This window comes from Neofelis nebulosa, chromosome 17, assembly GCF_028018385.1.
Source record: "Neofelis nebulosa isolate mNeoNeb1 chromosome 17, mNeoNeb1.pri, whole genome shotgun sequence".
NCBI classification, from domain to species: domain Eukaryota; kingdom Metazoa; phylum Chordata; class Mammalia; order Carnivora; family Felidae; genus Neofelis; species Neofelis nebulosa.
In genome coordinates, this window is record NC_080798.1 from 16,669,136 (window position 1) to 16,682,430 (window position 13,295).

The following is a 13,295-nucleotide window of genomic DNA, read 5'->3' on the forward strand; positions in this document are numbered from 1 at the left end:
GGTAAGCAAAGTGTCATCGTAATTCAGGTTTTGTGTATCAGTAAAGAGAATTTCCTACAAATTTTAGTTTTGACCATAAAGAATCCATTTTTAAGTTGTTTCTATAGGTCGTGTCCCATTTGGTTCTTATTTTAGAGAAATTAGGAAAATAAGGAAAGGCAAAAAAGAATACAAAAATAGCAACATAATCTTGACAACCTGATTTGTTACCACCATTATATTTGCTTTCCTTTTTATTAAAGAAATGTTACAGGTAAATATAACAATTCCATCTGAAACTCTCCCATTTCCTGAAAGGCAACCAATGTCATATGTGGATTTATGACCAATACACAGTACTGTTCTTTGCATTATTTTATTAAACTTATACAAATGTTACATCTTCTCATTGTACATTTTGCTTTTTCCTCTCAATATTATATACTGTGATCTACGTAACTATATGTCACATTTATACCTTCTAAATATTGTATTCTATCATAGCAATAATTACATGGTATTAATTTATCATTCTACTGAGAATTTATGTCCAATTTAGTGTAATACAAACCACAATGCAGTGAACAGAGATGTGTATCTCGTGCCTCTGTATGTGTGCCTCTGAGGCCAATACACCAAAAGAGAAATGACAGCTTCATATTTATGTGTTCTTAGAGTAATCCTTTTACTCTAAAATAATAAATCTATTTTACTTTCATCATAGTTTTAGAATTTTGCTTTTTATATTCTGGTCTTCAATCTATCTGGAGTTTATTTTTGTATATGGTATAGAGAGCTATCATTTTTTGTTCATACGAATCTTCCATTTATTGAATAGGCCATTCTTTCTCCAGTGACTTCAGTAGCACTATCATACACAAAATTTCCATATCTCCTTTCTCCAATCCTTGTATCTGCTAATTTACTTAACAAGAACACATTTAGACACCAGCTTTAAATAAAAGTACGTGATGCTATCTAGTAGACTGTGCCTTCTCTTTTTTCACTGTTGTCTCTGCTATTTGTGGTCCTTTATATTCCTATGTAAAACTTTAAATCAGTTTGCGAAATTCTTAAAATATAATTAGCGAAAACTCTGAGTGGAAATACCTTAGAGATGAGAGAATTTTTGTTTTTAAAAATGTCACCTTTTTCAGACAATGTTATTTTTCTCAAAATTTCAGGTGTTATTTTGTGCCCTTGAAAATGTTTTATAACTTTATATGTATATATGTGTGCCTGGTAATTCACTGTTGTGTTTATCCTTAGACATTTTATATCAACATATTTTTGAATCAAATATTTCTTGTGTAAGAGGTTATTTTTATAGCTTCTCTTTCCCCCCAATCTTCTTCTTACTTAACACATTGGCTAGGAGCTCAATTGTAATATTGATATGCTGATAGTAGATATCTTGTTTCACATTTTAATAAGAATGCTGAATAAGTATCTTTAGATATCTGTGAAGGTTTTTGATGTTCAGCTTGTTTCACAATTTGTCACCTTGGTAAAAATACTCCTTGTTTCATACATGTGTGACTTCTTCAAAAAGGCTTTCCACAGTCATAGTTTTCTGTTCTAGAACTGATTATGTGAAAGGAGATGCTAATTCTCTCTAAAGGCTTTTCCATATTCACAATATTCATAGTGTTCTACTGAGTATGAATTCTCTGGTGTCTAACAAGGTGTGACTTTTGGCTGAAAGCCTTACCACACTCATAACAATGATAAGGCTTCTCACCTGTATGTTTTCTCATATGAAGTGTAAGAGATGAGATTTGAGAGAAGGCTTTTCCACATTTACTACAGTCAAAGGGCTTCTCACCTGTATGACCTCGTATATGTATAGTAAGGGATGAGCTTTGGGAGAAGGCTTTTCCACATTTATTACATTCATAGGGTTTCTCACCTGTATGGCCTCTCATGTGCACAATAAGAGAAGTTCTTTGAGAGAAAGCTTTTCCACATTCATTACATACATAGGGCTTCTCACCAGTATGACTCCTCATATGTAAGTTGAGCAATGAGCACTGAGAGAAGGCTTTCCCACACTTATCACATTCATAAGGCTTTTCTCCTGTGTGACTTCTCAGATGAAGAGTAAGGGATGCAATTTGAGAAAAGGCTTTACCACATTCATTACAATCATAAGGTTTCTCTCCAGTGTGAACTTTCTGATGTGTAATAAAGTTTTGCTTTTGGCTGAAGGCTTTACCACATTCATTACATTCATAGGGTTTCTCTCCAGAATGAATTTTTTCATGTGCAATGAGATTTGATTTCTGGCTAAAGGCTTTGCCACATTCCTTACATATGTACGGTTTTTCTCCAGTGTGAATTCTCTGGTGTCTAACGAGATTTGACATTTGAATGAAAGCTTTCCCACATTCATTACATTCATAAGGTTTCTCTCTAGTATGAATCTTCTGGTGTGTAATGAAGTTTTTCTTGTGGCTGAAGGCTTTTCTACATTCCTTACACTCATAAGGTTTTTCACCAGTATGACTTCTCATATGTACAGTAAGGGCTGAACTTTGAGAGAAGGATTTTCCACATTCATTACATTCATAGGGTTTCTCACCCGTATGAATTCTTACATGTATAATAAGCATGGAAAATTGAGAGAAAGCTTTTCCACATTTATCACATTTATAAGGTTTTTCTCCTGTATGACTTCTCATGTGAAGAGCAAGGGATGCAATTCGAGGGAAGGCTTTACCACATTCATTACATGCATAAGGTTTCTCCCCAGTATGAACTTTCTGATGTGCAGTGAGGCTTTGCTTCTGACTGAATGCTTTCCCACACTCATTACATTCATAAGGTTTCTCTCCAGTATGAATTTTTTCATGATCAATGAGATTTGATTTCTGGCTGAAGGATTTCCCACATTCCTTACATGCATAGGGTTTCTCCCCAGTATGAATTCTTTGATGCCTAATGAGATTTGACATTTTAATGAAAGCTTTCCCACATTCATTACATTCATAAGACTGCTCCCTACTATGAGTTTTATGATGTTTAATGAGTTTTTCCTTGTGGCTGAAGGCTTTTCTACAGTTTTTACATTCATAGGGTTTCTCTCCAGTATGAATTCTGAGGTGTCTGATGAGGTCCAAAGTTTGACTGAATCCTTTCCCACAGTGATTACATTTAAAGGGGGTTACTACAAGATGGGATGGATTAATGACAAATGATTTCATAGGTTCATTATATTCAGAATGTTCCTTTCTTATAAAGATTCTATTACTATTATGACAGTCAAAGTTATTATGTTCTAAACACTTTCCAAATAAGTCATATTCATAGAGATTGTGACTGGAAGGAAAAAAGTCCAAGTTAAGAGGAAATGCATTGGCAAATTTCTTATGACATTCAATGACTTTTTCTTCAGTCAGTGTTTTTGTGAATTTATCTTCAAATTGTGTCAAAAGTCTGTCCTGGATTTTCTGACGCTCATCAATTCCCCATACTTCTCCTAAAACAGATTGCAAATAAATATCACTCGAAGTATTTTCCAGTATTGTAACGTGAAGAAAATTTCAGAAAATATGCTATCATGGGATTGATTCTTGGTTTAAGACGTAGTTTCCCATTATAAAGCAAATTCCAAGTGCATATATCTCCTATTTCCTTAGCTTTAGGAAATTCCAGGAAAAATACGAGTGGAGGAAGATAGTTAGGAATACAAATAGCTTTGATTGTGTTTAAAAATGGGATCTGAAACAAAACAGATAAACTGTTGCATAAATAAAAGGAAGAATGCAGATGTACAAATAAAGTTAGAAATGACACAGGAAAAAACAAAAACAGGAAGTTAAAAATCATAAAACTATTTTGCAGGACTCTATTAAAATATAACTTTATAAACTGCTTGACATAAGTAATTTTCTGGAAAATGCAAATTACCAAAACTGTACCTGTAAGAGGTAGAAACCTATATAAACCAACTTCCACAAAATGAACAGAAAAATACAAAAAAGCAATCCCTCAAAAACAAAACAAATCAAAAGGTCCAGAGAGGTTCACATGGGCATTTGAACAAACATTTAGGGGACATTTGCTTTCATGCTCTGCAGAATGTTATAAAAGAAAAAAAAAGGAGAATTCCCATTTTTGTGCATGTGAAACAAACATAACATTAACACCAAAATCTGACAAAGATGACAACCAAAAAAGCAAACTATATACCAATTTTACTTATGAATATCAATGTAAAAATTCTACCTAAAATATCAAAATGACCCAGAAGGAAAAAAAAGTGACCTAGAGCACATTAAATATAAGATACATCATAATTGAGTAGGTTTTTTTCCAAGTACATACATATGTTTTGCTACTAGAAAAATCTGTTTCTAATCAGCAAATACATTAATAGGTCAAAAGTAAAAAATCAAGTAATCATTTCCAAAGGTATATTTAAAAGTTATAAAACTAAGTATCTATTTTCCATAAAGAAACCTTCAAAAAATGGGACTACTTATTTAACTTCAGAAAAAGTACAGTACAGCTTAAACACTTACAGTACACTTAAATCACAATTTTTAATAAGAAAAATCCCCCCCTCCACAAAAAGGAAAATCCCAAAGTATTAACATTAAAGTTAGTACTACCACCACTACAGTACTGGATAGTGCATTAACAGAAGAAGAAATCAGAGGTATAAAAACTTGGAAAGGAAAGTATAAAATTAACATTTTGGTCAACAATAAAACAATTTACCTACAAAATCAAGAGTGAAAAATCATTATAAAATATAAAAACTTCATTATATTCACTATATATAGGAAATTAATATTTAGTTTCAATAACATTCATATATACACAACTATTTAGAAAACATAAGAATCATAATCACAACAAAAAATATGAAAAATATGTGAACAAATTTAATAAGAAATGTTGCAAAATTACAGAAAACTAAAATGCACACACAGATGTGACCAAATGGAAAGGTGTTATGGGCTGAACTGAATGTACCACAAAAAAGATATATTGAACTCCTAATGCCCATACCTCAGAATGTGAAGTTATTTGGAAAGAGGATCACTGCAGATGCAATTAGTTAAAATGAGGTCATTCTGGAGTTAGGGTGACTCAATCTACTATGACTGGTGTTCTTGCAAAAAAGGATTCAATGTGAAGAGACAGAAACACAGAACACCATGTGAAAATAAAGACAGACTGGAGTTACGGTATCACAAGCCAAGGAATGTCTGGGGCTACTGGAAGGTGAAAGACACGAAGGAAGGGTCCTTCCACTACAGGCTTCAGATGGTGCATGGCCTGCCAACACCTCGATTTAGTATTTTTAAGCCTCCAGAACTGTGAGAATAAATTCCTCTTATTCTTTTTTTTCTTAATTATTTTTTTTTAATGTTTATTCATTCTTGAGAGACAGTGTGAGCAGGCGAGGGGCAGAGAGAGAGACACAGAATCTGAAGCAGTCTCCAGGCTCTGAGCTGTCAACACAGAGCCCAATGTGGGGCTCGAACTCGTGAACCACAAGATCCTGACCTGAGCAGAAGTCAGATGCTTAACCTGACTGAGTCACCCAGATGCCCCTAAACTCCTGTCATTCTAAGCCACCCAATTTGTTGTACTTTGTTATGGCAGCTCTAGGAAGCTAAGAATAAAGGCATTATCACATTGCTGGAAAAGAACATTCAATACCGAAAATAACACTTACTCACAGGCTAACCTAATTTCAATAAAAATGTTTGAAAATACTGGTAAGTAACAGCTCAAAGGAAAATGAAGATAGCGGTTGTCACCTTAGAGAGGAAATGTATAAGAGAATAACTACTTTTCAATGTGTCCTTTTGTACTATAAGCATGTATTATGTATTTTAAAAAGTAAATAAAGTTGTTCTGAATACTGCAGTAATAAAGTGAGAAAAAAAAGGGCAGGTTAAAATTGGATCAGAGAGCTGGAACATAAAACTGGAAGAGCCTACTTAGCATGACTGGATAGGGAATACATATGTACTGTGAGCAGAAGGGAAAACAAAGAGTGAAAAATTGAGCTTAAATACGGTAGAAGAAATACATGAATTTATCTCATCGCACTCCCAAGCACACCAATGTGAGATAAAGAAGGAAAAACATATCAACTAACAAAGACAAAGACCACTCTACCCTAAAGGAGATGGAGGATCTCTTAAGAAATGAAAGCAGAGGGGCGGTTGCATGGCTCAGTCAGGTTAAGCATCCAACTCTTCATTTAGGCTCAGGTTATGATCTCACTGTTGTGGGATCGAGCCAAGCCCTGTGACAGGCTCCATGCTCAGTTTGGGATTCCCCTCCCCCCGCTTGCTCAGTCTCTCTCTCTCTCTCTCTCTCTCTCTCTCTCTCTCTCTCTCTCACACACACACACACACACACACACACACACACTAAACAAACATTTAAAAGAGAAAAAAAAACGAAGCAGACATGCTGTAGAGTCAGGGACATGAGGCAGAGGAATACAGAGAAAAGGAACTGGCTCAGCATAGAGAGAATAAGTGCAAGTCTACGTACTGAAGGATTACATTCAGTTCCCTGTTGCTTCTTAGATCCGAGATGGGAAAATGGAGATTTTTCTCTCTCTCTGCCAGACTGATAATAAAGGAAGGGAAAAATTACTGTGAAATTGTAAAGCAGGTAAAGTTAGAGAGTTGGTTGCAGATTACAAATGTAGAAAAGAAGGCAGAATACTAAGCTTTTGGGTCACTTCAGTTAGGGAAAAAAGAGCTTAATTAAGCAAAAGATTTTGAAGAAGGTACAATTAGGTTGCCAAAGTACTATCCCAACAGAAGTGAAAGGGCCAGAAAGATGTAGGGGAAAAAAAGCCAAAAACAAAATAAAGGAGAATTTCTAAAAATACAAAATACTGCTACCGAATTTTTTTTTTTTAAAGCAAATGAGTTAATAGGGAGCTGCAGAGGGAAGAGTAATTTGGAAGATATATCCGAAGTAATTACTGAGAAGGCCACATAGAGAAATAAGGAGGCAAAAAATAATAAAGGAAATGAAACAAAAATATGGAGGAAAAAAGATCTAGCTTCTATCTTTAGGAGTCCCAGAATGAGAGTGTTGAGAAAATGAAGAAAAGCCAATATCTGATGATGTTAGCTGAGGAATGTGCAGAATTAATGAGGACAAAACAGGAAAATACTATGGTAATTTTATACCAACAGATTGGAGAATACAGATAAAATAAGTTGTTATACAGACTACCCTGGAACTTTAGTATATGGTAAACCTTTACAGATAGAGAACAAACTTAAATATTTATAGAAATTATATTGTTCAATTCTGTGAAAATTAATTTGAAAACCAGAATTAAGTAATTTTCTAGAACAATACAACCTATTATGTCAAAAACTAATGCCAAAAGAGACAAAACATCTGCGTACAATTTATAAAGTAATAATGGAAAAAAGCCGTCAAAGCACTTTCCCTTGATAATCCAAAAGGTCCAAATGGGCAAACAAGTAAGATAAACCAAAACTTTAAGGGAGTTATACACCAGTGCTATTATAAGTATTCCAGAACAAGAAGAAATGGTTCTAAATTCTATTTAGGAAACCAGAGTAAAATTGACTTCAAAGCCTGAAAAAGTTAGAACAATTATTTAAATTCATGGCAAATATGTGAGGATGAGTAATTACTAAGCAATGTGTAAACATAATTCACGCATATACATAAAAGGAAAAGATCACAGGATAATCTGTAAAAAAATTGTTATTTTAACTAAATGAACATTAAAGAAACTTAGGGTGGCAAAGAGTACTTCAAAGAGGAATGACCAACTGTGAAAAAACACTGGAACAACATACAACAAATAAAAGGCTAATCACATCAATATATTCATACAAATTAAGAATTCAACAGAAAAAAGGGCAAAAGACAAACTATTTATAAAGAAACCATTTTTAAGCATATGAAAACATCCTTGACAATACCATAATAAAGGAAATACAAATTTAAACTATAATAAATTGTTTTTCACCTATTAAATTGGCAAAAATTTTTAAAATTCTAAGACTGTGTTGGCAGAAATTTTTGGTAGAAATAAAAACGTTTCCTTGGAGGGCAAAAAAAGACTTGGCAATATCTACCAAACTAGAAATATATGTATAAATGTATGTATGCATTGTCTACATGTGATGCATGTATATAGAAGTATGTATGTATACATGTGTGTATAACAAATGTGTGCACAAATACATGACAAATGTAGCAGAAAATGGAAGCTAAGAGAAAAGTATCACAGACTTTAAAAACTTACTGAGTAAAAGGGTTGTAGCCATTACTAAAGTATGAGAGCAAAAGCTAAAAATACACTGGGAAATGTGCCTATGAGTACAAAATATAATGCTATGGCATTTACAATGAAAGGAGAAGATAAAGTAGAAAGGGCTATGAACGTCAACAGTATCCGAACAACTACAATTCTGTGAATATCTGAATGCAAAGGGAAAGGATCCTATGTAATAAGGTGGGCAGAGACTGAAGATGCTAATAATAGAATGATTGTCTAACTAAAGATGGAAATGAGTTAGGAAATATTGATATCTAGCACACAAGTAAAAAGGCCAACTGGTCCTTTAAGTTCTGAGGAAAGAAGAATGTTATCTAGAAAAGACATCTTAAATTAGTAAAGAATTCAGAAGTTCACAGAAATTATCTCTATTAAAGTCTACAATCTTTAAGAAAATATTTTTGAAGAATATTTCAGAGGGTCATGGATTAACCATTAAAGGGGCATGGCCCCTTCTCACCTGTCTGGTTCCCTCCCTGACTAACCTGGACAGTGTCTCCTTAACACTTCTTCCTCCACCACCCAAGGTTCTTCTTCTTGCTCCAACTTGAAAATCACATCAGGTTTGGTGAATGGACAGCCTATCAAAGAGAAGTAACATAATGTTTGGGCACAAATACCAGGAACAAAAAAATCATTCAAGAACTGAGGCTAGCCCAGACAAACCAGGCTTTCTGAAGGACAAGAAAAGTGTGGTTTTGGGGATGCTGCCTCTGAAACATAAGCAAGGATGACATTTTATTTTAAAAGCTGCAGCATGCACACTCATACGAGCAAAGGCACCTAAAGGCCAAACTCACTCTAACATTTAAAGGTTCCACAAATTTCAGAAATTTGGAGAAAAAAAGGTACTTCACTCCCAGAATTTGAGTTATACAGGAAACTACCCTTACCCACTGTGATTAAGTTGTTGTAGTTTTCTAGCATCACATTCCGGTACAGGTTCCTTTGAGCAAGATCCAACTGTTGCCACTCTTCCTGGGTGAAGTCAATAGCCACATCTCTGAATGTCACTGTCCCCTGTAACAACATACTCCTACTCAACCTGAAGTCATCCATCTTAAATGATGTGGACAAAACAAATTGAACCATGTTCTCACAGTATGCAAAGGTAAGATGTTATTTAAAAATTTTCCTGGTTTTGCTATTTTCTAAAAGAAAAAACATTAGCAACATTCTGTCAGTTTATGTTCATTCACAAAAAAAAATTTTTAATGTTTATTTTTGAGGGAGGGTGAGACAGAGTACGAGCAGGGGAGGGTCAGAGAGAGAGACAGGGAGGCAGAATCTGAAGCAGGCTCTAGGCTCTGAGTTGTCAGCACAGAGCCCAACCCAGGGCTCAAACTCACGAACTGCAAGATCATGACCTGAGCCAAAGTCAGACGCTTAACTAACTGAACCATCCAGGCACCCCAACAAGCACGTATCTTTAATACCTACCATGGGTTAAAGAGATCCGGGGGACCAATTTATAACTGAGTATAGAAAATGGGGGAATATAAAACTTAACTGGTCTGGGAACTCACTGGATGCCTGTGACTCACTGAGGCAAGAGAAAATGAAAACTTGTTTGGATGGAAGCAGAAGCAGGGAGAGAATGGTATGCACAATTTGAAGTACAGTAGTAGCCGAAAGTATGGTTCATTAGGAGAAATCTAGAAAAATTAGGATTTATTGTTCATAAGCCTAAAATAAGTGCCTGTAGGAATGAAAACGGGATATGATTGCTAACAAAGTTCACATATATTGAAAAAAAGAGGACAATAGACAGCATCATACAAATACCAACAGATAAATTTAAAAACTCATTAAAAAAGTTTTTTAAATAGTCTGAACTGGAATTACAACTAAAACCATGAGAAAATAGTATCAAGAAAGCTTTAGAATACTTTCCAGAAATGAGATGCTGGTGACAAGTTTCTTGAGAGCAATAACTGAAATGTTCAGAAGAGTATAAACATAAGGAAAAAAATCTTCAACAGCAATAGAACAAAGAGGGCTGTCTAAATTTCCTGCCCTTTGAAGAATTTCTGAGAGACTGGGTGGGATAAAAAGGGAGCTAATTCACAATCAGTGTTTCTAGCATTTTATTTCTAGGTTTAAAAGGACCCAGTGAATATGAACATCTACTAACACTAAGGGTTCAGAGTAGGCTGTGGGATTGATACAAATCCTCTTTTGGAATCCTTCCTAATAAGTATCAAGGCCTTTGAAATAAACAAGTTTAAGAAACCAAAGGCCATATGGCTGAATAAGACATCCCTCATTTGTTTCCCTGCCTCTGCAACAATCTGGCTTCCATCTATGGACATGAAGTACCTTTGCGGGAGCTGTTGGGTAGAGCACCATATGTCAAGAGACTCAGGGGGAGACTCGCCTACTTATGCATTGGGTAACAGGCATACAAGACCTCAGCCCCTGTGTGGACCCTGTAGTGACCCATGAACCAACTCTAGCCCCTCTTGGCTGTGGTCCAGGACTCCTGGAAAAAAACTGTCTTAAACAATCACCCATGGAGAACAGAACTTTTGTGGAAATCCAGGTTTGCAGCAGAGAAGTTCCAGCATATTGTCAGAGCAAAAACTGGAGGAGTTTGGACTCATCACAGAGGGTAAGAGGAAGAGTTTTTCTTCCCTCAAGGCTGCACAGCTTAGGACCATGAGGGATTTTCTTGGCCAAGGAATTCATCTGTGGAGTGTGTATGAGTGACTTGGTTTCCTAGCTATGTGGGACAGTGCCAGAGTGGCTCATCTCTCTCTTACCCCATCCAGAATACTGAATTCTGGGCTACATGACTAAAGGGTAGAATGAGTATGGGAAAGCGACAGATAGGAGTCTCAAAGGGCATTAAGGGGATCCATATCTGGGGCACCTGGGTGGCTCCATCTGTTAAGTGTCTGACTTCGGCTCAGGTCATGATCTCACGGTCGTGGGTTCAAGTCCCGCACTGAGCCCTGTGCTGACAGCTCAGAGCCTGAAGCCTGCTTCGGATTCTGTTTCTCCCTCTCCCTCTGCCCCTCTCCTGCTCATGCTTGCTCTCTCACTTAAAAAGAAACAAACATTTAAAAAATTACATTAAAAAAAAAAGGGATCCAGATCTCACTGTGTTGCAAACTCCACTAAGAAGCCTACTCATGAACTGCTGCATGTACTTTGCCTGTAGATCCTCCTCCCCCATGGGCACCCTCAGAATTCTGTAGGCTTCACCCCCCTCCCACTCCTAGCTTGTAGCAGAGAGCCCCAATCTGAGTGCAGACCAGGGAGAGACCACAAACATGAGCTTCAGTGCCACCTTTGGGAAAACAAAAAAGAAGCTGTCAGCAAGCACCCTGTGTGGTGTGCTGGCAGATCAAGAGAAGGCATCCAAGCTTCAGAATTCTGCCACAAGGAGGAGCAAGAAGAGCGGAGCAGGTACATCCATAGAATCTGAGAAAGCCTCAAAATCCCAGCAGTGCTGACAGAAGTTATTTTTCTCCTGAACGTAAAGACTGGAGGAGGTGACTGCTACTTCAAATGTGAAGACAGCAATGCAAAACTTTAAGGAACATGAAAACCTCAAGGATACATGATACCACAAAAGAATCACAATAATCTACCAGAAACTGATCTCAAAGACATGGAAACATGCAATTTACTCAATAAAGAATTCACAATAGCTGTTTTATTTATTTTTGATTTTTATTTATTTTTAATTTTTATTTCTTTTTGAGAGAGAGAGAGTATGAGTGGGGGAGGGACAGAGAGAGAGGGAGACAGAATCCAAAGCAGGCTCCAGGTTCTGAGCTGACAGCACAGAGCTCAACACGGGACTCGAACTCACAAGCTGTGAGATCATGACCTGAGCTGAAGTCAGGCACTTAACAGATGGAGCCACCCAGGTGCCCCATTATTTATTTATTTTTAATATTTATTTATTTGGAGGGGAGGGAGAGAGGGAAGGAGAGAGACAGAGAGAGAGAGAGAGAGAGAGAGAGAGAGAGAGAGAGAACATGAGTAGGGGAGGGGCAGAGAAAGAGAGAGGGAGAGAGAATACCAAGCAGGCTCTGTGCTCAGTGCAGAACCTGACATGGAGCTCAATCTCAAGACAGTGAGATCATGACCTGAGCCGAAATCAAGAGTCAAATGCTTAACTGACTGAGCTACCCAGACACCCCTCAAAATAGTTGTTTTTAGGAAACTCAAAGAGCTATAAGAAAACACAGAAACAGAATTTGATATCAGAAAAACATACATGAACAAAATGATAAATTTCAGAAAGAATCATTAAAAAGAACCAAACAAATTCTGAAGAAGAATACAAAAAAATGAAATGAAAAATGCACTAAAGAGCACCAACTTAATAAATGACATAAATGACAAGCCTACAGGTAACACAATAATTAATGGTAAAGGGTCAGTAACAAGGTGAAGGTGCCCACTCTCACCACTCCTATTCAACACGGTCCTGGAAGTCCTAACCAGAGCAATCAGGCAAGAAAAGGAAATAAAAGGTATCATGGGGCACCTGGGTGGCTCAGTCAGTTAAGCATCCAACTTCGGTCAGGTCATGATCTTGCAGTTCGTGAGTTCAAGCCCTGCATCAGGCTCTGTGCTGACAGCTTGGAGCCTGGAGCCTGCCTCAGGTTCTGTGTCTCCCTCTCTCTCTGCCTCTCCCCTCTCATGTTCTGTCTCAAAAATAAAAATAAAACATTAAAAAAAAAAAAAGACGGGGCGCCTGGGTGGCGCAGTCGGTTAAGCGTCCGACTTCAGCCAGGTCACGATCTCGCGGTCCGTGAGTTCGAGCCCCGCGTCAGGCTCTGGGCCGATGGCTCGGAGCCTGGAGCCTGTTTCCGATTCTGTCTCCCTCTCTCTCTGCCCCTCCCCCGTTCATGCTCTGTCTCTCTCTGTCCCAAAAATAAAAATAAAAAATGTTGAAAAAAAAAAAAAAAGAAATTAAAGGTATCCAAATAGAAAAGAAAGAAGTAAAACTGTCTTTGCAGATGATATGATCTTACATATAAAAAAACTC

General features: G+C 36.8%; 1 protein-coding gene across 1 annotated transcript in view; it reads right to left on the reverse strand.

Annotated features, from left to right (window-relative positions):
* Positions 1–339: 339 nt before the first annotated feature.
* ZNF569 (zinc finger protein 569) overlaps positions 340–13,295 on the reverse strand; it is a 34,310-nt gene continuing 21,354 nt past the window's right edge. The window contains exons 4-6 of the mRNA XM_058709380.1: positions 9,181–9,307; positions 8,773–8,868; positions 340–3,457 (exon numbers count right to left, since the gene is read on the reverse strand). Of these exons, the coding sequence (XP_058565363.1) occupies positions 1,632–3,457; positions 8,773–8,868; positions 9,181–9,307 (2,049 nt within the window). The 3' untranslated portion in view covers positions 340–1,631. The remainder of the gene's footprint in view (positions 3,458–8,772; positions 8,869–9,180; positions 9,308–13,295) is intronic.